At 47.2% G+C, this 26,357-nt stretch overlaps 6 protein-coding genes across 6 annotated transcripts; 2 read left to right on the top strand and 4 right to left on the bottom strand.

The window, feature by feature from the left end:
* Positions 1–26: 26 nt before the first annotated feature.
* On the bottom strand, positions 27–1,417 carry LAJ45_09470 (uncharacterized protein; the record flags this gene model as incomplete). Its single annotated transcript, XM_046119013.1, has 5 exons — positions 27–37; positions 351–414; positions 761–922; positions 1,305–1,343; positions 1,415–1,417. 5 exons carry the CDS (start codon positions 1,415–1,417, stop codon positions 27–29), a joined length of 279 nt encoding a protein of 92 aa, XP_045967828.1.
* A 3,730-nt stretch (positions 1,418–5,147) lies between these two features.
* On the bottom strand, positions 5,148–6,113 carry LAJ45_09469 (uncharacterized protein; the record flags this gene model as incomplete). Its single annotated transcript, XM_046119012.1, has 2 exons — positions 5,148–5,280; positions 5,353–6,113. The coding sequence occupies 2 exons, from the start codon at positions 6,111–6,113 to the stop codon at positions 5,148–5,150; spliced, it is 894 nt and encodes a 297-aa protein (XP_045967827.1).
* Positions 6,114–9,087: 2,974 nt separating this feature from the next.
* On the bottom strand, positions 9,088–9,705 carry LAJ45_09468 (uncharacterized protein; the record flags this gene model as incomplete). Its single annotated transcript, XM_046119011.1, has 2 exons — positions 9,088–9,387; positions 9,454–9,705. 2 exons carry the CDS (start codon positions 9,703–9,705, stop codon positions 9,088–9,090), a joined length of 552 nt encoding a protein of 183 aa, XP_045967826.1.
* Positions 9,706–16,033: 6,328 nt separating this feature from the next.
* On the top strand, positions 16,034–16,426 carry LAJ45_09467 (uncharacterized protein; the record flags this gene model as incomplete). Its single annotated transcript, XM_046119010.1, has 2 exons — positions 16,034–16,211; positions 16,299–16,426. 2 exons carry the CDS (start codon positions 16,034–16,036, stop codon positions 16,424–16,426), a joined length of 306 nt encoding a protein of 101 aa, XP_045967825.1.
* A 1,187-nt stretch (positions 16,427–17,613) lies between these two features.
* LAJ45_09466 (uncharacterized protein) lies at positions 17,614–18,247 on the bottom strand (the record flags this gene model as incomplete). The annotated part of the gene is made up of 6 exons (XM_046119009.1): positions 17,614–17,635; positions 17,712–17,723; positions 17,800–17,890; positions 17,948–17,979; positions 18,108–18,117; positions 18,184–18,247. The coding sequence occupies 6 exons, from the start codon at positions 18,245–18,247 to the stop codon at positions 17,614–17,616; spliced, it is 231 nt and encodes a 76-aa protein (XP_045967824.1).
* A 3,007-nt stretch (positions 18,248–21,254) lies between these two features.
* Positions 21,255–24,495, top strand: LAJ45_09465 (uncharacterized protein; the record flags this gene model as incomplete). The annotated part of the gene is made up of 4 exons (XM_046119008.1): positions 21,255–22,366; positions 22,564–24,086; positions 24,252–24,384; positions 24,441–24,495. 4 exons carry the CDS (start codon positions 21,255–21,257, stop codon positions 24,493–24,495), a joined length of 2,823 nt encoding a protein of 940 aa, XP_045967823.1.
* Positions 24,496–26,357: the final 1,862 nt, after the last annotated feature.

Here is a 26,357-nt window from a genome sequence, read left to right as displayed (position 1 = left end):
ATAGCGACGTGCAATGTTGGTTGTATTTAGGTGAAATCTGTGCGAAGGCGACTTTTTGTAAGCCTTCAAGTTTCAATGGACCACAAAAAACGCACTACCAAGATAACGTAACTCAAGAAGCTTGGTAACAAGTGTAGGGATTTGGGAACAGAGTGGGCAAAGTAGGAATGGAATATGCTCAAGCCTGTAGAGCACGTTGGTGCTGTCCTTTCGGAAAACTATTTATTGGGTGGGTTTCGGGGAAGTAGGGTACTAGATAGAGGGTGTGATGCAGGGGGGTATAGCAAGGAGCAGAAGTGCAGAAGATTGAATCAAAGAGAGTCAGAGAAATATCACAGGCTGGCAATTACCTAACAGAGACTTTGGACGTGGGCAAAGCAAGTTGGCCTCCTGGACGGTTTTGAATACGAGTTCCTAGCCGAGCAGGTCTGCAATGGAAAACTGTAAACCGTTGTTGGGGCAGGAACGCAATCGATGGAACTGTAGAGCAGGAAGCGATGAGACGAAGGGGTGTCGAGATGATGATAGTACTCTTGGAGTGAAGTCAGAAAGAGAGTGGAGCTGGGGGTTGTTGAGGAAGGTGGTGGGTGGGAGGAGACGAGAACAGGTGAGGAGATCCGACCGAGATGGAGAGATGGGTAGTGTAAGTAGAGCGAGAGAGTAAAGTGGCTGAGGAACAACAACAACAATAACAACAACAACGGAGAGGAGATACTTCGCAAGAGTGGAAGAGAGAAAAAGTCCTACTCTAGTTCGCTACCCCCGTGGTAGTGAAGTCACACTTTGTGGTGTTTCGCCGCTTCTTGAGTGCCCACTGCCAACGCTCCAAATCTCCACCCCCCAGCTCCCCTAGCGCCATCTGACTGACTAAACTTGCCCCATCCCCCGCCTTGCTCCATACGGCGTTCTTCCACGCTGTCCCCTAACCCTGCAGGACTCAAATGTTAAACGCGAGACCCATACTCTAGAAAACGAAATCGGAAAGCGTGCACGAACCCAGGCGCCAATTGCCAAACCAGGAGCATCAAAAGCAATAACCGAAAATTTCCTATCACGAGCACTCTACATACGTACGCTACATGAGGGAGGTGGAAGTGGCAGGAGATCCCCCATACTAGACCCCTCTCTCCCTCAACGGATCTCATCCCCACTTTGGAGAAGAATGAACTTAGGAAAACAAAGAAACATTTTCTTTTTCTCAGCACGAGGAAAATGTCCCTGTTGTAAAAAAAAATTCCCGGGACGTCCAGCTTTCTTGTGTGTCGAGAATACTGGTACTCCTCATTGCACCCCGATTGTTGTACCTGCTTCTTTTCCTTTCCCCTTCCACAACCTCTCGTCACCTGCAGATTCCACACATGTCGGCATCCCATTGGCTCTCCATCAAACAGCGCGGGAAAGATAATCTATGTACCATTTTTTTCTCATGTACCCTTACAACCCTTACATGCTTCAAGACATCCCAGTCATCTCACAATAGGTGTGTAGGTCTCTCCGCTTTGGTGGAAACGGTGGTTTCCGAGGCTTTGGCATCAGTTGCTATCGATAAGTTCCCCGAACCCGGGAAAACAAAAACGGGAAATGGGAAATCATATCGTGAAGACGAAATAACAAATCATCACCGGGTATCCCACGTTTTTTATGTTTCCTACTGCGAATCAGCACCGTCTGTCTAGAGTACGCGCGTGGGAGTAGATGGTTCACTCATACCACCGCATCCGCAAGCGCCTTTTGAGGCTCTCGACAGGCGTGTGGAGCATGCAAGGTGTCGGTTGAACAAAAGCAATTGCTCAGCGTCTTGCAAGTCAACCAACGGATGAAAAGATTATCCGTTACCCTAGAATTTGGAGTTTCTCAGTGGCAAGACCAGGAGAATCTGCCCTACTGGTACATCAGGGAGGTATCTAAAACAAAAGGATCTAAGAGCTGCATATGCCCTCAAACCAATAGGTAGAGCCTTTGTGCTGCAATTGACGGTGAAACCGATCTCACCCTCTCCATACCATGCGCAACTTTTGAACGAGAAACATTACTTCCTTCTTTCCACAGGAAGCATCATGTACTGTATGCAAACGCAACGACCTGTCTACCCTACCGATTCCTGCTCTGCTAGTTAACAAGATATTTAAGTTGCGGAAGACTGGCACAACTTCCGGTAGAAAAGCCGAAATACCGGCAGAGCCCTTCGTGTGTCCACTGTACTACTCATTGGAGGAGTAACCGTTCCGTAATTATGGATGTACGCTGCCAATGATATTTTTTGTTTCTCGACACAACCGGAACAACCTTATGCCTGGAACGTTGGGATTCAATGTCGTATCAGCGATGCAGAAGCTGAATCGCCGCTCAAAGAGCCTGGGCGACCAATAGCTTTCGACGTTTCGAAATGCGTAGAAAATGTGAAGAAAAATCCTTTCAGAAGTTTCGAGACTTTAAACAATGAAAAAGAACTAACTAGACTCTTTTTGAAAATTATCGAACAGGTGTGAAAAGGGCCTCGCGTGGAGACAACCTTCGCTACACGTACGCATCGGTCGATTTCCTCGATTCGAGGGATTCCAAGGATCCTCCCGCATTGAGGCCCGATAGAGAACCCCGCGCCTCGGAACCCCATCGCGGCAATACCAAAAAGCTATCATGCCTTCAGCGAGTGATGTCTCATGATCAGTACTACTTATCCGAGTGGTGCATGGAATCGCGAGACGGATAATTCCTTTCTCTTTGAGCTAGTGTCCATCTAGATAGGCAATAATCACGGGCCGAGTTTATCAATCGCGGTGAGAATATTACCCTGATATAAATTCGGCAGATCTGGCTTTTACATGCTCGCTTATGGAAAGTTGAGTTGCTACTAATAATCATGTGCGATGCTAATTTAGGTACGCAATCACAGGGATGTGGTGGGCACATCACCAAAGCCAAAAAAACCAAACAGAAGTATATATACTTTACTTAATAATCAATAAGAGAATAAGGTCGCTGCAGTAAGGGCCTTTGTTTTTGATGAAAAATTCAAGCTTATCAAGCGGCCTAGTTGCATTTTAAAATATTGGTATTTCCATCAGACCTAGCCCGTTACAAAAGTGGGGGCGATAGCGCTTTCAACTCGCGTGACAAATCGGAGTGACGCCCCATGACCTATCAAGTCAACTGTTCTTTATTCTGGCGGCCAATAGAAGTATCATAGATCAGATACTAAATATCCTTGCTAATAAGGCTACGAATAAAAGCACCTAATCTGCATTTTTATTCTTAGTTGAATGGGCCGGTTTTAGCTATTGGCCATGGAGGGGCGCTCCCTGTGAAACTATTTGTCGATAATGGACCACTCGACATGTGATGACTTTTACGAAGTTGGAGACTCCCCAGCCGAGAAACAAATAAATAAAAAAACCTGATCAGATCATCTGTTTCATTTGTTTGACTCAGGGAGGACGCTCATATTAATTATCTTTGTCATCACTCCCGTGATAAAACAAAGCTAGCAGCACAAACGGTGACTTCAACCGACCAAAAGTCAAGGAGTTATATATGTGCATCATTGTATGCAGATGTGTGATTATGGCGAATAGGTTGACTCTGTATGTTAATTCTCCTGCCGATAAGTGGATGTATCTCCGAGTCATCACATCATTCCAATCATTTAAACATATCAGCATCGAAAACACTAATCCTCCAAGTTTTTAATTTACACAGCTCTAATATACATGAATTCACTACTCGTCGGCCATTTCAATAAGATAAATACACCGATCTGCTCACTAAAATAGAGACTTTACTCAAACATCCTCTCCTTCTCATGACCTTAGCGGAGCATCACGTACCTCTGCCAAAACTCGGCATCGATAACTCTCTAATACACCAACTTGGCATCAACTCACTTAATACTCGTCTGTAGCTGGCTCCTATCTCTCTATGCGATTATCATTGAACCATAATACACTCGGGGGTGGATTTATCAGACCTGAAGCTAACAGGATGGACTGCGTACTCGCAGCAGATATATTCCGCAGATCTGTGCTCATTTCAAGGAACCTGGTACAACCATATGGAGAATCTCCTTCGGTGCCGTCGTATGCGTGTGGCACACGTAACTATCAGTTACGTATACTTGAACTGTAGATTTGTAGCGAGGAACAGGTAGCGTGACAACCTGCCCTTAATCATTTAGGGATTCTAGTAATCCTAGCAATACATTATCACCTCTCCTATCATCCAATAGTTTTGGTCTTCTCGCAACCATTGGAACACACAAAGTCTTACAACACTCAAACCCATAGAAACATGGGTCCACAATCGTTTCAACTCGGTAAAGGAGATCACCTTTGCCGCCTCCCTCCCCCATTCCACAACACTTATATATATCTAGAAGAGACCATCTATCGTGCGTTTTTCACCAATTGTACTCAACTAAGGGGTGCGTTTACGGATAAAAAAAAATTCTGTTTGGCCTATCTAACGACGAAATTTAGTTGGGACTAACCTTGGTTTTCAAAAATAGCTACCTAAGTCAGTTTACTGACTGGTAGACTTTAGAAACCTGGTGGCAACGCGATTGGTGCAGGTGTAGTTACGAAGACCCTTGTTATCGAGAATATTCAGTTATATTCAAGTTGCTTATATTACGGTTACAGCTAGTTGGAACATGGAAATCAATAAGGTTGAAGTACAGATACGTCTCCCTATACTCTCCTTCGAGCCACTAATTTAGGGTGTGTGCTAGGCGAAATAATACAGATTTCTCAGAGTTCTGCATCTAAATACATGTAGCTTATTGGAGCTCTGTGGTCTCATGCCCAGCCTAGAAACAAGACATACATACACAACCTTTCACTGAGACAGGAAATATGACTGCATCCGGTTTTACCAACGACTAACTCTTAGTCTTCTTGATTCTAATGCGGGAGGGTTGGGGAGTAACGTAACAGTAAATGCATGTAATGATTCATCTTAGTCGAGTGATATCCTGTGATTTCATTGCTTATCTTCTAGTCGGTTGAACTAAATATATATAGAAAACTAGGGAATTTGTTCGTCAAGGTTCATTCTCTCATAAATAAATTGCTATATAACTCTATTTCGCAGCTAATTATCTCGAAAACTTACCAACACTACATATGTACGCCCAATCCTGATAAAGACCAGCCTTATCTTTGGACTACCGTAGGTACAACAGGGACCCTCAAGGCTGCCCGCGGCCGTGGGAAGTACTCACCCTCACTATTCACCTCCCGGCGCCTAGTCTTAATCATCGACGGAATCTTCGCGTACGGACTAGGGCTGAAGGAAAAAAGAATAATATAAGCATCTGATTAACCCACTACGACAGCACCGCGAAATTGGCTGACATACCGCACAAACCCATCAGTCTCGTCCACCGCCTGGTCAAGTATCCTCTCAAGCTCGGCATGGGCCTTTTCAATTGCCCGCAGACTTTTTTGCAGGTTATCTCGCAGTGCGAACAACGCGCCAGCCTTCAAGAGCGCCTTAAAGCCATAGCGTATGGAATATACATCGGCCGCAATTGATGCTATCTTCTTATCTATATCGTACGCAAGGTTAAATATGAGGTACATCCTGGGATTTGGGTTTTCGCCCTCAACCCGCGACCACATGAAGGTCTTGGCGCCCCCCATCTCCTTGCGCAGTCGAGCAGCTACTCCGGGGTCTGGCGCGGTAGGGGAACGAGAGCCGTTGTTGTGTTTGGAAGAGTCATCATTTGGAAGGAGTGTTTCGGCAGTGTCTCGGAGCCTCCGCCGCCGCTCGACCGGCTCTAGCGGTACCTCTACCCCAATGGCTGTGTTCAGGGCCCTACCAGAGGATCCAGTGCCATTGAATCGTGTACGGTTGATGAAATTATACGGAAATACCGTTCCGGCGTAGTAGTCACTCAGGCCCATATCCCAAACGGCAGGCTCCAGATCTTGTGGAACTCCCCAACTCGCCGCGTATTCGCTGGTCCAAGGGTGTGGTGGTGGTGGTTGCTGTGGTGGTGGGTTTTGATCAAATCCCGGGCCCGGACCTAGCATAGTCGGGTCGTAGAGAGTACTACACTCACTGCTACTCGCACTGTTACCGCCCTCATTGTTGTTGTACAGGTTGGTCTCGTACATTGATCAATTTCAATTGAGGGATGCTTCCCGGATGTTATAAGTGAGATTTAGTATGCGTAGGATGACGATTGAGCGGGGTTTTTATATACTTGTTCATGGCATATTTCATGACGAAAAATAGTAGAAACGCGACGTTTGGAACTGTCATTACCAGGACGGATTACGCCCGGCCCGGGGGTAAGATGAAGGGGAATTATCTGTACTGCAGGCCTGACGGTGAATGGAACGGTGTGGTGATAGTTACGCAACGAGTTATTTAGGCAATTTAATGGTGCGTGCTAACCCGATTTATGATCGCGATATGGGGTGCTCATGATGAGGCAACTAGTCTGTGAATGACGCAACAGAGTAGCTATATATGTAGCTATAGCTGGTTCTCCTGTTAGGGTTTGCACGCAACTCGTTCTCTTTGGATTTCATAAGGCTGAAAGGACATACAGAGATATATACGCTTCGGAGTCACTCTCGATCATGCATATAAGCCATATATATGCATGATCGTTCGCAACCTCGTCACCGGTATTTCTTCTTAATTATATAATTAAGATAAAAAATTATGGCTAGCGGTTAATTATCAAAACATCAACTTTCCAGCGGCGTTGACCGCAGTGTCGTCGCCATTGCAACATACAACCGGCCATATTGCTCGTTAGGGTAATGACCGCCCCAGCACGGGTCCACATGCGATCGAAGGTTACGCACATGCAGGTACCGACCGATCGACTTGCTTCTTACGACTAAAACGAACGCGGCGGGTTTCTGGGTGATACCGGGGAGTGACTGGCGGCCGAGCTGACAATTATTTAAGCAGTGTAGGAGTTCCTTGGATTATTTGTATTCAAGATTCAGACAAGCTAGCTAGTTTATGACAACAACGTGCGGTCACCTATCTATGACTACGGATACCTATTCTAATTACATGTCGCCACAATCTCTTGCGACTGCCTAACGCCAACCAGTCCCAAGTTAGCTGTCCGTCATACAATCTTAAATTGCGCAAAGGACTCCAAGTCTCGCTGGGCCAACCACATTATAATGTTCAACTATTTATAAGCAGCAATGCGGTAAAGACATCCGCGACGGATTGGTACATATATTAACAAGATCTCACAAGGCAAGCAAGAACGAAACATCGGCAACTGCCCCGATTAATAACTACATTGACCCCATATCTGGGTAGTCTATTCTCAACTATTTTTCAGGCCGCTCGCCCTTTCGCGGCCATGAGCCCGAATGAAAGATACTTCTCGATCGAGCCGCCGGTGGTCAATGATCAGAATAGCGACATATCTTAACTCTGCCAGGAGATATAGCCGTGACTGGAGCGAGAGATGTGTGTTAATAACAATCTCATAAAATACTCGAGCTCCTCCTAAGCTTGAGCCTTTTAGCTATGGGCATGAGGCATAAGGATGGCCGGTGAAAGTGCAGATACAGGTGCGTAGAAGTACTGGCCTGGGCCATGCTACTTCTGTTTGACAGGTCTTTTCCTTACTCTATCTGGCAGTTACAGTATGGCCGTGAGGGGCTCCAACTTGAAAATGGAATTATAGAGGCATGGCCTTAGAGTCAAGCAATAAAATTGGAAGTTGAAAAAATCGAATAGGTTACATCAATTGACTGGTCACGACATTCGGTCACGTGAGTAGAGGACACATTGCAAGATTCGAGAGAGCTTCTCGAGTATTGATGAGCCCGAGTCTCCACGAGCCGGGCGGGGTTGAGTGTTGCGGGGTTGAGTCTGTTGCGGGATTCAGCTAGCCAGAGATAGCTCGTTTAGCAAGAGCTAGCTCGTCAGCTTGAGCCAGGGCCAACTCGTCCTGAGCCAGCTCCTCTTCAACCAGCCCGTCCTGCTAGTAACAGAGGAACCTTAAACACGATACCGGCAGTGGTGGTCAGCTGGAAATGATTAAACTTTCGTTTTCTTCGAGCCGGGTGTGGGGAATAGCGTACCGCTTGCCCTTTGGGTAGACTCAAGTCGGGCTCGAGAGGTTTGAGCTTTGGGGGGCGAGTCGAGCTTTAGTAGGCGGATAGATACTTAGTAGGCGGGTAGATATTTGATGAGCAAGTCGATCCTTGACGAGGGATTCGAGCCTAAGTCAGTATATATCATGGGTGAGTTTGAGACAGCACTCTCAACTTGAGCCGGCTCATGGATTGCAGTTACAAGAAGCCCGAGAAAAAGGACAGTATGGTAGAAGAAGACTGATGTATATGTAGCAGTGGTTATGTGGTCATTGCAATACCACCACCGTCTGGTCTTTCTCTCATCTTCTATTGAGTTCATTTCAAAAAGCAGACATGGTCAATAATAAGAGTATAAAGAAACATGAATCCATTATAATTAGTGGTAATAGTACTAATACAATGGACCCATGGCCATGTGCTAGAGAAAAAAAGAAGAAAACTCCAGTCTAATTTATGTAGACTACCCTTACTCTTAGGATAATAATAGTAATAACAATAGTAATAATGATGCATGCAGATGATAATACCGACGAACCACCCCCCCCCCCGTATTGAAAAGCGGAACTAATATTGTAAGAAATGGATAGCCCATAAGGTGGCTATAAATAATAGCAAGAAGAAAAAGAAGAAAAAAGAAAAAAAAGTAGATCGACAGTATAATAAGCTTAGCAGCCATGAGAGAAACCACCACACTCAGCCATATTAATAAACGCATAAAACCCGAACGAGAACAGACCTAAACCGTTAGTCAACAAATGCCCAACATCTAAACCTACGATACTAGAAGCGGGCCACGCAAATACAGACACTGACCACGTATGGAGCTAGTAGCCAAGTCTTCTCACATCACTACTGCCGGACCTTATCCTCCAGTTCGCGGAAAACCACAGCCTCCGATTCATGGTACCAAGCAACCTCTGATCGACGCAGAGTATAATGATCTACACGCGTCCATGTCAACAAGGTCTCCAATTGGAGTATACGTGCACACAGCAGTGAGGGAAATTTAAACAGTGCAACGATCTGGGGGTGAAGCATTACCATCCCGCACTCCGGACAATGTAGCGGCTCGGACTCGGGTACGGAATGGTGCCTCAGCGCTGTTGGAGATAGTCCTACTAGTAGGCCTCACGACAGCTGCAGCCGGTAACTGCAGGCTGACAGCGGGGTGGCCGTGATGGAAGCTGTAGTAGTTGTTCACCACCTGCGTGGTGTGGCTATTGGCCATGCTGATGCTGAGCTCGATGGGAGCGCCGGCTTCGTCTTCGATGTCTTTGGCTTCTTCTGCTTCTTCCTGGTCGGGAGTCTATGAGGTGTTAGTTGAGAGTACGTTCATGTCTCGCATCCATGGCAGGGAGGAATCTTATAATACCTTTCCTCGAATTGACCGCCACCACCGCTTCACCGCGAGCTTCTTCTTCGCTGCCCAATCGCGCACATTCTCTACAAAAAAGACAATATTTTGTTGCTGCCAGAATGCGGTGAGAATTGTGCACAGAGCACCCGCAATGGCTAGCCATGATTCCCAGGAAATCCCTAAAAAGATTCCCCCGGTGCTACCAGCAGTATTACTAGCTATATCACTAGTAGTACTGTTTGTGAAAATGGGCATGGAGGAGTTCATAGTTAGTGTGTCTATGTGCGTTGGAGACTGTTTCTGTACGTCTGCTGATATGAAAACTTAGAGTGGCTACTTTTTCGTATTGACCGATCGTTTTCCTGAGACAGGTAGGGTGGAGAGAGTAAGCGAAGCGAGTCGACTGAAACTAGCAAGCAGAGAGGAAGTGCGGCTGCTGGGGTGATCAGTGAGCTGCGGTGCAAATAGGCTCTGGCTAGGCTGCAGCTGTACCACTGTCATCAGCTGATATTGGGGGTCGAGCGGTGTGCGTCTTGGGGTTACGGTTAGGATTCTCGAGACTTTCAGTACGTACGTGGGGGTTCTAGCTGTACTTCTTTATTTGCAATTGATGGCGAGGACTTGTAGGATATTGCTTGGCAGCTAACTATGTAGTATAGTGGGGAGAGGTTTCTAATTAATGCTAATTAGTTTATAGGTTCATTAATCAATTGAGCATTTCTTCATACCTGCTTGTCTGAAACTCGTTGGCCGAAGATGCGTTCTCGCAAGGCAAAGACCAGTCGTAGGATCAAACCATCAGTAGTGATCCAGGGATCTTTAACTTCGATCTTATTTGCACTTTGACGTTATAGTATCAATTGGGCGATTTGCAGCACTCGTAAAGCAGGACATCCCGAATCAGCACAAGCCTTATATACACCTCCGCTCTATGCAAAGGCTCGTGCAGTCTGGCAAAAGCCAGCGTTCTGTTGGTCATTCCCCTCTTCACCCCGTCGAGCGGTGCGGATCCCCCTCTAGCTCCCGAAAATAAGATTTGTATCTAAGCCTGGTTCAATTGTATTGGGCGGCCCATAAGGCTACGATATTTCGACAATGGTCTCAACGGCAATTGCGTAATTGCTGCGAGCCGTTAATTACGCATTCTCAGCAGTGTTGGCAATGACCGGCCACGACCCGACCGGGTGGGACATGCGATCATTGACAGCTCAGGACCATGGGTCGCGTCGTGAAATGCCGCGACTTTAATTAGGGTCGTATAGCCCACACATCTCAGAGCCGCAGTTCGGGGCCCCCCGTTGGAAAATACCCCTTCTTGGCACCGCATCTCGCAATAGGACCTACATATGTAGGATAAGTTACAACCCCGCAGTCGAGGACTTGCGCCATCTGTCTCAGTAAAATCGCCGACCCCACACCTCCCCAGGAACCAACGTCTCAGCGCCCGTCTATCGATCTACGGCCATACCTTCCCACTTCGCCTCGCATTCCAGGCACATGTGTACTGTATCCATTATTTAATATGCGGTGCACATTCCGAGAAATAGTAGTACCATATCTGATCATGATCCGCCCTGCCAAACTACGGTTAATTAAAATTTAAGCTCAACGACATGCAACTCAACGACATGCAACTCAACGACATGCAACTCAACGGCATGCAACTCAAGGAATGTGTAGGGGGTAACATAACTGCAGATCCGTCTAGGTAGCTATAGCTAGGTAGGCGTCTCAGGGTCTTCATGTTCGAGATCTCTCTATCGGCGGTTGTAATTGCGGAATGTAACCCGCACCACAGCGTCCTGACTTTGGACCCTGAACTGGCCTCTTGGGTAGCTTGATCAGGCTACGTAGGCGGTAGTTATCCGAAACACTCTATCTTTACAACAGGAATACGTATAGATTTAGTCTTTTCCTCTGCAGAAGCCACATTCCTACCCAAGTAAGTCCTCAAGTTCACAAGTTCGCAAGGTGAAATTTTTGCAAATCTAGGGCGCAGCGGGCACTTCTGTAGCTATAGTAGTACTTACAACCTGCCGCCGCAGTCAACTGATAGCGCCACAAAGTATAAGTCATTCATGGGCTACGTTTTACGTTACGGGCCAACAACCGCATGTCACCACAAGGCTGCGATCCTGACCATTGTTCTCTAAGATTTTTGTTCCAGATACTCCCGGAACCCCGCATGAAGTCAATCGCGTCTGCTCAGTTCAGTGTGAGCTGAACGACGCGTAGGATTCGTTTCACGAAACCTCACACCACAGGTAAGTACTGACGTTGTAACATCCCTAACCCTGGCTTGGCACCAGGCTATGGGGACAATGACTTTTTTGGAACTTTTTTTTGGAACAGTTCGAAGAATGGTTCAAAGTGGCAAGATTTTTTCCTATGGGCATGTAACATCGTGATAGAACATTAAATATACATGTAACAGTACCAGGCCAGTATAGACAGCAAGCCCTGAGAGTTGATGGTCAATGATCGGTATTGCAAGATATTTCCCAACCCCGAGAATATGCGCCCGGCGTCAACTGAATCAAAAGAAGGCAATGGGAGTAGGCTTTCTTGCGAGATTTGCGTTAAGTGAATAATTGATGGGTCTCTTGGGTGCGGTGTGAGTCAATTAGCCTCGTAAGGTACTTTGATTGGGCAGTTAGTTCGGAGATCGATGGGGTCTTCTTGCATAGCTTCGCCATTGCTAGACACCCCGGTATCCCCCCCCCCCCCCCCCGAGAACGAGCTCCCAAATGGCCTACGTGTTTAATTTGCATGTGAAGTACCGTCTCCCAGCCTACCCTCCGCCATAAATAGTATTACGTGTACCTGGATTCACCGCTGAAATATAATAGAGCGTTTTGGCAACCGCACTTTTCCAAATTTCTAGGCCAAAATTTGAGTTCTTGGCTCTGCGCTGCTACAAGCATTTACAGGTTGATCTTCTAGGACCTGCTTCTAGCGGCGCAGAGCCAAGAACTCAAATTTTGACCTAGAGATTTGGAAAAGGGCGGTTGCCAAAACGCTCTAATCAGTAATATTTACATAGACAGCGTTAGCTAGTATGTAGATCAAGAACTCACCGCTCTACCATAACCATTACAGATCCATCCGCTACCGAATTATCAAAACGTGAGCGTCCCGTCAGCGTGCACCGTATCGTGACACATACTCTACGTATACTTAGAGTACCTTACGCGCCCGTGGGAGACAGAAGCTTTATATAGTGGCGGGCAACAACACGCCAAGCCACTCATGTATAAGTGACAGCTGTGTGGAGTATAGAAGACAAAATGTGGATAGAGTAGATACTACTCGAGAAGGCCGGTGATTTAAGGTTTTTGCATGCAGGCGGGTATATATGGTGATTACTGACGGGATGGTGCGCATAACCAGGGGAGCAATTGAAATGATCGTCAATACTGCGAACTTTGGCCCCATTCCGGCGCAGCAGGTCAACGCGAAGATCGTCGAGACGGAAGAATCACAGAGGCGGGAGTGTCACAAAGACGGGAGTGTCACAGAGCCGGAATTAAGCGGCTTTTTCGAGCTGTGCCTTGAGGTTTTTACTGTATACTTGTCAGTGAGTCAATTGGGATTCCGGCGACGCATAATATTATGCTACCTATTGTAATTGTAGCTAAACGTCTTGGTAGACAGCTGTGTAGAGAGCATGTGCCTAAGGCTAGCTAGGATTGAGCTTCCTGCTGAGATTAGTAGGCCTCAAGGCGCTCGCGGTAAGTCTCCGTGGTCGTGGTATATCATATGCTCGATCGAGACATACTCTACATCTCGTACCCCGAGTAACCTACGGCAATAAACAGGTATACCAGCGCACCTGCTCTCGGCTTGTCCAACACATGCATCACTCGGTCAAAATTTCATGTATGCTCCCGTAATCTGGATCGCCTGATCGGATTGAGGGGGGCTTGGTCACGTCATATGAACTCCCCCTATAAGAACTGTGAGGAATGTCAGGATAATTGTGTACATCGTTGCTAGATAATAGTCGATACTTCCCAAGCCTCAATTCTCTCGCCTGGCAGCGCTGGTCAGGTACTTCGCGTTCTTTGGAGAGATAGTTCGAACACTAGGCCCCCCAGCCGTACGCTTATATTATACGTCTCAACCAGTCGACATAGCTTGCCGGCAGATGAGCTATAGCCCGCTCCTAGGGCGGTGAGTAGCCCCTATGGGTCATGATTGGGAAAACTTACCTACACATTAGAGGAAGTATGGCCCTTAGTATTAGGTACCTGGGCGTTGTCCGAGGGGCCTAAAAAGAGTCCTGCTCCTTTTACTAGTCGGAACACCACTGCAATTTCTCTCATCATGTCTCTAGATTGTTCTTTTAAAGTTGTTCGAATATTAGCTGCTAGTAGCTTTGGGGGGTAGGGAGGGGGCTCGGCCGTCTATATCGTCTTGTTAGCTATAATTTTGACTCTTGATCTATCGAATTAAAAGCACCGCCCACCCTATGTTAATTGCTAAGAGTGTATACTTTTACTCACAGATATTAGATCGATTTTTTCTTTCTTATCAATAAATCAATCTCTCATCAAAATTCCTACCTTCTGCCATAAGATGGGCAGTATCGACAGACGAGCGCATAGTGTGGGTACAATGGATGTCTTTTCATTGCAGGTCTCGGTCGATCCCGCTCGCGATTTATAGACGGTTGTTAAATCTAGCAATGTGTCTCTTCATGTCCACTCTCAGCTAGCTGGCTTTACACGCTGTCTTCATCTATCGCTAATGACACACTACATGTATTTAGTTACACCTACTCTACACAATAATAATGTAGCAAGTGAAGACAAAGCACAGATACAACATCCAGTCTGTTCTCCCCGTTCAACCTTCCAACAGCCACCTCGATCGCGCACTCACAACCGTATCTCTCTCCAGCTCTTGTGAGCACCAATTGCAATCAACATATCACTACTAGCCCGATTTACAACACCGACCCAAATTGGAACGCAATTATTACACATTGCCCGATCGGGATATGATTAACTAACCATCCCCTGTCGCTCTCAGCCACCAACCCAATCGGCCAAAAGGATAGACAAGCAATTAGTTAACGGCGCCACTGGAACAACGAACGTCATGACAAGTAGATTTTAAAGATGCTTATTCTGCCTCCTCCCCCGCAAATCGCAAGTTATACCGGTCGGGCCTGCATGTGGGATGTGTCTGAGTGGACGGTAGGATGTATGTACCGAGGTATCTAGATCTAGGACTAGTAGAGTATCTAGGTACACATGCTCCAAATATCCAGCTCCATCGGTATAAACCCTAATACCCCCCGGGGCCCAATTCGTTGGGTCGGCGTCTTCACTTCAAGCCTTCAAGCCACAAAGCTACACCTATGTAGCTGACTTTTCAACTCACCACGCACAAAGTAGTCTCCCCCACTTGAAATCCTCCAAACAAACACCCCGTACCTGCAGAATAAAACAAGCTTTATCCATCTCTATCCCGTTTATTCCCTCCGTGGCCCCGATAAGGAAACCCCCATCTGCAGAAAACACAAATCCCGGAACCCAGGGTTAGGGTTCTCACGTTGCAATCCGGAACCGGACAAGGCACCGGTCAATGAACAACGTGCAACCCGGCACCGATTAACAATTGCAACGGGGCCAAAAAAGGTATCCCCGGACGGAAGGTGGTGCCTAGAAACAGAAACATAACGGTCGGAGGCTCGGAGTCATGCCTGCCATGCGGAGAAGAGCGGACATTTCCGCGGAGTAGCGCGGGGAGGAACCTCTTTTGAGAGCATTTTTAATTCCCATTTCTATTGTGGTTTGGAGATATGGCATATGGGGATCAGGATATGACGTAGAGTAGTATTTGAACATCGACCTCACTCGACCAGAAACCAGATTCTTTCTTCGCTCGTGACCAACCGGGCCAGCTGGGTGACAAATAATTGCCAACAGCTATGAAAACGCCAATAACCGATCACAGCGCAACTAGCCCTACCCGACCAATCGTGCAGGCCAAGCCGATACGCCAGTGGTATCAAAATTTGGCATACATACCATATGTACCTACAGATACCAAGAACCAGATGTGCTGTCTCGGCCAAGCTTTTGCCCAGAGCTCGTGGAAGAAAGCTTATCGGCACACCTACCATCGACCCCGCACATAATTGGTGATGGGAGCTTAAATTTAGGGGTTTCATTGTTCCCGACAAATTATGGGACCCACGGTGGCGGGACTTGATGTTTGCGGACGGGCCTTGGCGGGGAGGGAGTGTTTTTCTTCTTATTGAACTCCATAATCGATACGGGATAGGTTTCCTTGATGAGGTTCCTTGATGAGTCGGTATTTGTGTTGCCGAAGGGGGACAATGAAAGGGCATGACATGACGTGGGGATCATGAATGAATAGGTACAGTACGATGCCAGTCGTACTGTAGATATAACTTGACAAGCAGGAATCATGTCTGCTTGGATGTCTATAAAACTAGAGGTATTCTTCACCATTAATCTCATCAATCCAATCATTCCAGCAACATCACCACAATCACACAATAGTACAAACACAAACGCAGCAATCCAACCAATAAAACATACCCACAGCCAAAATCAGAAACATGCAATTCACTGCCTCAAAGAGTCTCATCTTCGCCCTCTGCCTCTTTCTCTCTCTCCTCTCGGTCTCTGATGCATTCCCCATCCTGCCACTCCCCAGCATAGTCCCCCAGGACTTGAAAGATCTCTATATCATCTTGTCCGCGTCGACTGCAAACTTTGTCGCTCAAGCCATCACCTGTATGATATCCCACCCAGCCCCTCCCCGTTTTTTCCCCTCTTAAACAAAAGCACCCACTAAAACCTTTTTTTTTTTTTACACCATAGATAGTTGCACGACCACCCTCTTCAAATGCCTCAAAAAGGCAAAACTGACCCCCGATCAGTGCGAACTTAACTATGACTATTGTCTTAATACTGCCGAATACATTAACCAGATCTTCTCAGCGTCCTAGTGGCGCCAATTGGAAACATGGCAGTCTTGGGGTTCGACCATAGGGGAGCGGTGGCAAGTTGGTTCTTTTCCTGATATTGGTCGGGACTGGAGGGATTTGAGGGATTTGTCGGATGAGTTACATGTATCAGGTCTTTGGACGGAGGCAGTATTGAGAGTCTAGCTATTTATGTAAGCCCAATGAAGTGGGATGGGGGAGGAGGTACAGGTGCAGGGGATAACCAAACATGTATTCTTTCTTTAAGAAAATCGAAGGTAACAGTCACCCATTACTATTAATTCTGTCTCTTTCCAACTCTCTCGAGCTAGAAAAACCGCCTCGCAATCCCATTCCGTGCCGATTAATCTGCCCTTCCTGCGCACAAGCACCATCAAGCATCGACCGTAAAATACCGGGTTCCGATTGTGCGTCCATAGACAGATTCCTGGTCCTCAAACACCGCACCGTTCGTTACTGTTTGCCAGGTTAGAGTGTGCATGTAGCCAGTTTTGATATTCGCGCCGTTCATAACTAACACCACTGTTTCATGCTTGGCTTGGCTTGGCTTGGCAATGGGCTTGTTTCATGATATGCGGTTTGATGTATATAGACATATCGTTACGCGTCACCTCCGTGGGGCTCGACACCGTTCTGCGCCTAGCTAGGCTGTGGTGTAGGTGGTGGTGCCATTGGTTGTTGGTGCGGCTCTGGGGAGAGGAGCTGTGGATGGTGGTGGTTGGGTGGTTTTCTGGTAAGTTGGATTCCATCGAAAGTACGTAGGTAAGCAGTTTAAATATGGCCCTGTATGAGACGATGGAGAGCTAAAGGGCCGATCCTAGATGGAGTGGCATGGAGGTGTAGTTGGCTATGGAGTAGACTTGCTGTGGTGGTTGGAGTATGTGGTTGTTGAAGCGTGGTGGTTATGAGGCTGAGCGGAAAGCACTTTGGTCTTGGCTTGTAATGTGGTCTCTTACTGCTCGCCTATTGTACGTCAATCTAGTTAGGGACACGTTTACTTGTGTAGTGCGATCTCATCTATGTCCAGTATAGTTCTTTTCTCGAGAACTGTTTATAATTAGGATTTAGGGCTTATCCAGAAGATCGATCGAAGTTTTCCTGGCTTTCTGTTTCGTAGTACTGGAAAGTGGACCATGGGCGGATAGATTTCTTTGAACGCCTGCTCCATACGACTCAGATACTGCTTCATCTTATCCTAGAGGAAATATGAAGCTAACGTAAATTAGACAATTTGAAATGCGGGTTACTAGCGCGATGCCCGCGGGAAGACTCGATCATGGGATCTCACTCGTGTGATAGCCTGGGCTTCGTGGTTATGGGCTCGGTGTATAAGCTTCGGTCCGGCGGACCAGAGAAAACAACCACCCTGGACACACCTGCATAGATTTATTGCAACCGTAATTCTAGCGGTCGGAGGGGTTTCTGATCGATTGGTTGAGTGATTCATCAAGGCGTTTTTCTGACCATCTGGTCAATAGCTTTAGACACCCCTCGAGGCCACATTTATCTAAACCCAAGTAATACCTGTAGTAGTTTGGGGTGCTGCCACATATTCCCTGTTTTTCTGTAAAGCCGATCTTTCAATGGCCAATTCTACATCCAACTAATACATCCAGATCCATTCAACACACTGGCTTATTGCTTGACTTCAGAGTATACGATGTCTACATGTAGGTATTCTCACCGCCGTGCCACTATCTACCTCGTTAGTCTTTATCTGAATATACGCGCACCCCTGAGTATGCCGCTGCGATCTTAACTTCTTCTATGCGATTCCAAAACATCGTCGGTCGGGTTGGTCCAGGTGTGGCTCCCTTCGAACATTCGAAAACATCTGTGATATTCGGTTATACTAGAACGCATGCGCGCAGCTTATAACAAAATATTGATTGTATCTATACTCAACTTCCAGGAGGCCTCTGCCATGGAAGCTTAAAAGGCCGAGGACGGCATGGCATCCCGGACCTCACCTCATTCTACTTTACACTTCGTTGTCGATCATCACGCACAACCCCTGGTACCGCGTTCCATCTATATTACGTCGGTGCATTGCACCACCCCACAAAAAAAAGTGACATAGCAAGAGAATCTTCTTTCGCAATTTACCCAGTGAGCACGGAGAAGAGCTAACTAACAAAGAGACATTGAGTTATTACTCGCCTTCGGTTGGTACTCCGTTCCATCGGGTAACTATAGTTGATTCACATATGCAGATCGTCAATCTGGTATTGGTTTGCAAGGATGCGGTTCGGCGCTTTGAACAGATCAGGACCGAGCTGGTTGCTGCGAAAAAATTTAGAGACCTGGAGGCAGCAGATGAGGAGGTGGATGAGCGGGGATATGTGCGGGTGTGGCGTTGTATCGCAACGGAGGCTGAAAACATCCAGAATTCCTCTGCAGAGCCTCTTTTTCGTAATTCTTTCGCACAGCTTTAGGTATCCATTCCCATCGGTAACTGCGTCTCACTCAGAACACCGAGAGAGAAAAAAATGGCGCTCGGGCCTGCGGACCAATGCCGCAAGACAATCAATCGCTATTAGACCTTCCTGTCGCGGTTGCGATCAGCCACATGTGTTTCTACGAGTGATTCTCCGTGACATTTGCATGCTGGACAGCTAGTTAGATAGCTAGTAGCATTTGCCAACGGTTATTCCGTGTCTCACCCAACCAACTGTCCAGAAAATGAATGGTGGAATGTGAGATTGCTAGAAGAAATCACACCTGCCTGTTACCTGACGACTCGGAGTAGCGTTCATCACCGACTGGCTGGATGGGCTGGACCGTGACGTTTTTGATATGATCCGCAGTGGACATATACTTCTTACTCGGGTTATCTCAAAACAGGTATCAAGCCCACCAATTCAAACCGGCCAGCGTGAGATATGTATGTATATTAAAACGTTTTATTGCCCCTCACGGTCGATGTGATGCAGTAATACGAATGTTGTGTTTGGATTTTCTGCCCTCGTTGACGTTTTTATGATTACAACAGTAATGTGTCGTTTTCACATGTTCCTTAGTGCGATCTCATATGTTGCCAGATGGCAAAGCTCACCAGTAATCCGCGAGTGATCCTTCATGACCGATGAGTATCTCACCTAACCCTATTCTTAATTTAGAGTATACTACTAGGTTGATTTGGCGAAGCTGTAATTGTGAAGTGACGTCGGGCTGACTTGCTAGCAAGGTGTAGGTGATGGATACACGGCACCTGTACATAAGTCTGCGGAAATGTCCGGTTATGCTTATGGAACTTCTGGTTCGGAGATAGGGCCGTGAGCAGACGGGATTGGTGTTCCGTGAGAGTGGATGGGGGGATAATCGGGTTTTGTATGGCCCAGAGTGTGGGGAGAGTGAGGGTTATGGCAACAGCGGTAAGTAACCTACCTACCCCCATGGATTGTGGGGAGAATTGGTTCTTGATTGGACGATATCCATAGAGAGTCCAAATGCTGTCGTTATCAAAAGAACCGTCAAGCACAGTAAGTTAGTAGCTTTGGGAGATCAAGAGATCCAAAAGTATCATCCATCCAGAATTAAGGAAAAGAAAATTGCCGTTCGTGGTGCGTGCCTGCATCATACCCTGTCAAACCGGGGAACCAAACAGGGCAGGCGGCAACGCATGATCTCTTGGGGGTTTAAAAACCAAGTTTCCTCCATAACGAAGCCAGGCAGAGAGGGAGAGAGGGAAAGAACAGTTAACAACCAATGGCTGAAACAATGCAATTCTCGATGGCAAGCTGCCCAGCCAGACATCTTTTTTCGTGGGGGCTGTGTTCAAGGGAAGGGTTATTCCTTCTTCTATTTTAGCGGCAGAGACAGTTTCGGCAGGGGACAAGGATGGCGCTACGGCCCGAAAAGGAAATGGCCACCGCTGGACAGGAGGCTGCCAAAGGTAACAGAGGTGATGAGGTGAGAGAGTGTGAGAGGGTGAGAGTGAAGGGTTGAGCCGAAGGATGATGATGATGATGATACATAGCGACAGGTGAGAGTCGAAGAAGCATGTTCTTTTTTTTACTTTCTTTTGAGAGGGAGGGAGGGAGGGGGGGGGTATGTTTCCCACCTTGTTTACTTTCTCCTCGACCTTCTTCTTCCCCTTGACTGGACTTTCGGATCTTTACCCTGGCTGGCGACTAGGATGATACGTCTAGTGTATCTTTTTGCTGCTGTTGTGCCATTCGCTGGGGCGGGAAGTGTGCAGGAGCTCGAGAGAGAGTTCAGTTAGCATGCAGTGTAGCGGGTGGAGCGGAGCCAATAGCGAGCGAGAATACCAATTTATGGGGGGGTGTCCCTAACCCTCTTAAAATTCTGTAAAGGCAAGCCCTGGGGCTTCTCGTATGCTCTCTGCGCCAGTGCCCAATGTGCCCACTGCCCACTACCACTACAACCACCCCCCATCGCCTAGCCAACTTCTCACCTCGCAAGGTGTGTGTGTGTGTGTGTGTGTGTGTGTTCAACAGTGTGGGAGTGTTCTTTACTAAATCTAATTCATTTCACACAAAGGGAAAAAAAAATAATAATCAGCCGGGATTATATTAATATTTTCTCGAATTCATTCCTGTTCCTCACACATCTGTCGAATAGGTAACATACCTATTCTCACCGGTCGCTTACTCCGTTCCATTCAGTACCAGCTCGTTTGATACAGACAACAACACCATCACCCACTGTCACCCATTATCGCCGCCCACACCACCTCTATCCCCCCTCGAGGTAAGGGGATATTCTTGCTCCCTTTCCATCATCACCGGGCCCTACAACCATCAACCCTCGCCTAGAGCGTTCTCACCGTCAACCCCCCTTCGACTCTCGCCCTTAAGGGCTGACCGTAATGGAGAACCGCTTCTCTCGCGCCTCCTCTCAACGGTCGGCTACTGCCAGTGACCTCGACGATGCTCTCTATCCTGTTTATACACAGTATCGACCAGGTCAATCACTAGGAGTATCAACATCTGGTCGTCGTCCAGCTCCCTCACCATCACGCGATTACCAACAGGCCCGTCCAAGCAGCCCCGAAAATGTGTTCGCCGATCCAGCAGACTCGCCTCCCCCCTCACCAAGCGGGTCTGCATTCTACTCAAGTTCCATTGTTACACCAACTCCCTCGGTTCGCCGTCCGTCATTGTCGTTATCGTCACGACGCTCCCCGAGTCCGTTGCCAGGTGGTGGTGGTACCGGGTATTACCAGCACCACAGAATATCACAGTCGTTGACACCTTCCGTTAGGTCTTCGTCTTCGTCAACATATGGGCATGGAGCCCCTCTTAATAGATCTAACACTACAGGAACTACTGGAACTGGTTACTCGACACTATCATCGATACCCTCTAACCTATCCGACTCGACAGCAGCAGGAGTAGCACCGCGATGGAATTATGGGGGACATCAGCAGAATATATACCCCGAGTCGATAAATACCCAGGGGTCGGTTGTGCCCGAGGAGGAAGATGGCGGGATGGATGATCCTTTTGCGGATGATTTTGGGATACCTGTGAATGATGGTTTTGCGCCACATAGGCCGCCGCCGGCGGTGGTGTTCCCCTCTGGTGCTAGTAGTTTGAGGAGCGTGGAGCCGCCGCCATATACAAAGTATCCCGACCAGCCAAAGCCGGAGGTTGTGGGGGTACCACTGAGGCTACAGGTGTCGAATGGGGATTCGGGGATTGATGTGGGTCGGGATGAGGACGAGGAGGGACGGAGGAGGAGAGCAGGGGCATTGGCTGCAACTGGGGCGGTTGGATTATTGGCTGCAAATAGGGACCTGGGAGGAGATGGAGGAGAGCCGGATGATGGAGGTGGGGGGCATCTCAAGGAATGGGATGAAAAGAGGTGGATGGGATTCAGGACAAAGACGGTCTTGATGGGAGTAGCGATTGCGATCGTGATACTCCTAGCTGTAGGGCTGGGAGTGGGCTTAGGTGTAGGGTTACACCACGCACAAGCGTAAGAATGGCTTTTTTATAGATTTTTATCTATGCCTTTTCGGGAACAGAGCGAGCTCCAGTTTTCAGCAACCTGGACGGTGCCGATGCCTTATTGGCCATGCAGATAACGGAGAACTGGAGCTGGCTCTGTTTGCGCAAAGGCTCATTTTAGGCTCTTTCATATCTTTCATTGGCACTGTAGCTAACACACCCCAGTCCAACAGCAACGGCAACCGTTTACCCAGAGCCTACGACTGAGGTTCCACCAACCTCTGAGGAGACTGGCCCACCGCTATCAAGTCCTAATGACACCTTCCCCGTAATTCCCACCGGCACTGCTCTGATCAACCCCATTCTCCTCTCCGAAAAATCCACCTCTTGTGATATTTCAGCCCAAGATGCGTCCTCGCCTGGCTGGTTTGGCATGGGTGCTAGTCTCCTCTGGTCCTGTGCCTACGATCAAGATGACACCAACGAAGCTCTAACGTGGCGTTTTGAGCGGGGTCCAGTCAACCTTACCAACATGGAGCTCTTTCCCAGTGAACCGGATTTTCTCCGCGGCGCAGAATACGGCGAGGGGGCCTGGGGAGGCTACGTAGTCAGCTCTGTAGAGGGAATTACAAAGTGGGAGATTGGCGACGATATGATGGACGTTACTGTTAATGGAGACGTAGTGGAGTACTCGGGCAAGTCGTCGTGGAGGGATGGAACACAAAATCAGGTGTTTTGGAAGATCCCATTTGCGTTTTATAATACGACGGAGGACAGCTATAATAACGGCAAGAGAAAACAGTTTGCAGAGAGGAGTTCTACGAGGGATGAGTTGGGTACAAGGTCTACTGGGAATGGGTTGTGGGCCAGAGGAGGAGGAGGAGGAGATCACCCATTAGATGACAGCTATAAATTTGGGATCCTGTTCAACAAGACAGTCATCATCAAGCAGTCAACCATTGACGAGAATATTGCCCGAGACGACAACATCATCAAATCTGGAAATGGTACCGCCCTATACCCGGGTGAAATAGTATGGAAATGTGTGTGGGAAAAGACCCTCCTCGAAATTGAAGTGATCCCCGATGTTCCCTCTACGGCAGTCACAAAGGAGAAGGAAACACATGACGAAGACGATGAAGACAATCATGGATATGATAGTGATGATGATGATGAAGATCATACCACAAGCTCCACGTCAACCACAGCAACCCCAACAATGTCTGCGAACACATCATTCACCAAAACCAATGAACACCGCCCACCACCAACCGGATGCCATTTCGAACCCGATTGCCCCCACTTTGACGGCGACGACAACCACAGCTTCCCCAGCATCCCACCACCACCACCCCCAAGCCATCAGCACAACACGGATGACTTCTTTGGCCTTAAAGCCCCGAAACCCACCGAAACCCCCACTACCAACGGTAATCTCACTCATAAACTCCGCTTGAAACGCCATGTCGAACGCTCAACACCCACTTCGTATCCACTGAAGGTCAACATCAAGGAGTCTCGCCCCAGCAGCTCGCGAATCCGACGACTGTTGGGAATGGATTTGACTGATCCGGACCCGAAGGGACGCGCAAACCTGGGTGAGGTGAGGTGTACGCAATATGTGGTTACTTTAAAGGGAGGGTTGACACCGCTTGTGGATAAGGAAACGGGGGAAGGATATGTAATACTCGACGAGAAGCTAAATTCGAAAGGAAGGCTGAGGGAAAGGGACGATAGTACCTGCTATTGTAAGTGGGAATCGTGAAGCGTTGCAAGTGGGGAGGGTATCTTGGTTGGTTCGGTTGTTCGATTGCTTTTTATATATATATTGGTTTAAGGTGTCTTGGTGTAATTGGGACGGAGTTTTGGGTGATATACTATTCTCTATGGAAGAGCAGGACTTATTTTTGTAGTGGCGAGTGATGTTTGGAGGACCTGGATACATGAGATGGATAAGATAAAAGATAAGATAAGGGATAGTAGTATGAAAGATCGAGATCATGATTATGATAAGGATAAGACGCTTGGGCTCGCGCAGGGCTTAAGGTTAGTACCCACCTCCTGTCATTACTCCTGTGTATTTATGCTTAACTTTATCATAGTTGTTATATCACTACCGAGTGCATTGAAGGAAGGAAGGTCATACAAAAACTCTAGTTAGCCAACTAGCTAGCTAGACAATCTCGTCTCCGGGCTGGTTCCCGCTTCGCGATAACTTTTTTTTACTCCTAATGGTTACATTCCTTTCACTCAATCATTCATTTTGGGGGGGGCTTGTGGACTTCTTTTTTTTTTTCCTGGTGAGCTGGCGGTTACCCTCGTTTTAGTATCTTTTTTTCTTTTCTATACTACCTTTTTATATACGTTATTTCCTTGCGGAGTACTTTTTCTTTCGGTGTTTAGCATATCGGATACCTATGTTTCCCTTTTTCTTTTTGAGTTTTGGGTGGTCTTTTGTTTCGATTGGGTTTCTTCTTTTTACCATTTTCTTTTTTGGGAATATCTTTTTTTTAGTTGGTGTTTGAAGCATGCATGGTGGATGGGTGCGGGGGGGGGGGGGGGCGCGATGATGTGAACCTGGAGATCGGAAGAGAACGCACGCGTACATAGAAAAATCGACTGAGATGAATATTGTTGGAAGTTGGTTGGGACTAGGATGTGGGGACTGAGAGCAGCTGGTTTGGCGCGAATAGACTGGTTTGGTTGAGAAAATCAAAAGATTGAATTGCATTTGCACGACACTGTGGGTATCGTTTTGGTTACACCCAACCGCAAAATCCTTTTTCGCCTTGCGTCAACTTTTTCTTTTTCTTTTTTTAACTATCATGCCCCTGAAGGTTATAACGTTAGTTTAAGCCAAATATTTCATATTTAAGAGGTAATTGAAATAATAGATAGCTATAGTGTATAGTGTATAAAAAGATTAGATCACTTTAAACCACAATACCTCCGGATCCGATTTGGCACGTTGTCAAATTAAGTGAAAGTTGAATATTTCGCACGGTCTTGACATTACATGGACGAAGATATGTAATCTCGCCCCAGAACGTAGAGGTACACCCGTGTCTAGAAAATTACCGGATTCCGCCCCATAGCAATCAGACCACGACCAATTACCCCCACGAATCCTATGGGGTTTACTTAAGTCTAGGTTGAGGGAAGAATGGCACAAGAGGGAAAGAAGGCCTCATAGTGTAGATGAGTTATGGAGAGCTGCCGTTAAGGAGTGGGAATTCGAAGATATTCCCCAAGAGACCTTTGATGCCTGGGTTGATAGTATGCCAAGAATGGTGAACCAGTGTTATGAGGCAAATGGGGTTCACACAAAATGATAGTTGTTTTATAATTATATTTCATTTCTTTATTATCTAATTATGCTATATTTTTTATTTCATGTCTATTCGATCTGTGGTTGTTGAGGTATTCGCATTTTTATACTAGGTCGTGGTCTGGTTGCATCCGGGAATTTTCTAGACACGGGTGTACTTACATGTAGGTTTGGAGTCGGCGGGTGGGAGTTGAGAGCTGCAGCCTGCGGGCTTAGAGGGGAGGTCCTAATTTAATTGGGCATTTAACTTGAAGTAGTAGCTGAACGGACTACCCGGGGATTGATCAAGTAAATAATGGGGGACCTGCTCGGCGTTTGAATTTATCGAGACTACGTTTTGGCTACTGCCACGATTATGTTGTCGCGGTATGTTGGTTATTTTTATCTTTGTGGTTGTGCGTAGCTACATACAATTGAAACATAAGTACTTGCACTACCGAATTGAAGCCGCTCAGACAAAAGAGGTAATTAATCTGTATATATACTGCAAAAACGTACGTGAGCTCTCATGATCATTGGCTGCCAGATCACTCGCGATCGCCACAGTTCTTTGAGCGGCTTAAAACCGGCCGCGCGAGTATTCACTAGCTCTCCAAAGCGGCATCCATAAGTGTCAATTTTAGATGGTGTTGCTGGCCGGGCTGTGAAATATACACGAGAAAATTCCCCTACTAAGCTTAAGGTGCACAGT

This window comes from Morchella importuna, assembly GCF_003444635.1.
Source record: "Morchella importuna strain M04M26 chromosome Unknown Morimp01GS036, whole genome shotgun sequence".
Lineage (NCBI taxonomy): Eukaryota > Fungi > Ascomycota > Pezizomycetes > Pezizales > Morchellaceae > Morchella > Morchella importuna.
The sequence above is the reverse complement of the archived record's forward strand: the minus strand, read 5'-3'. Positions and strand labels throughout refer to the sequence as shown.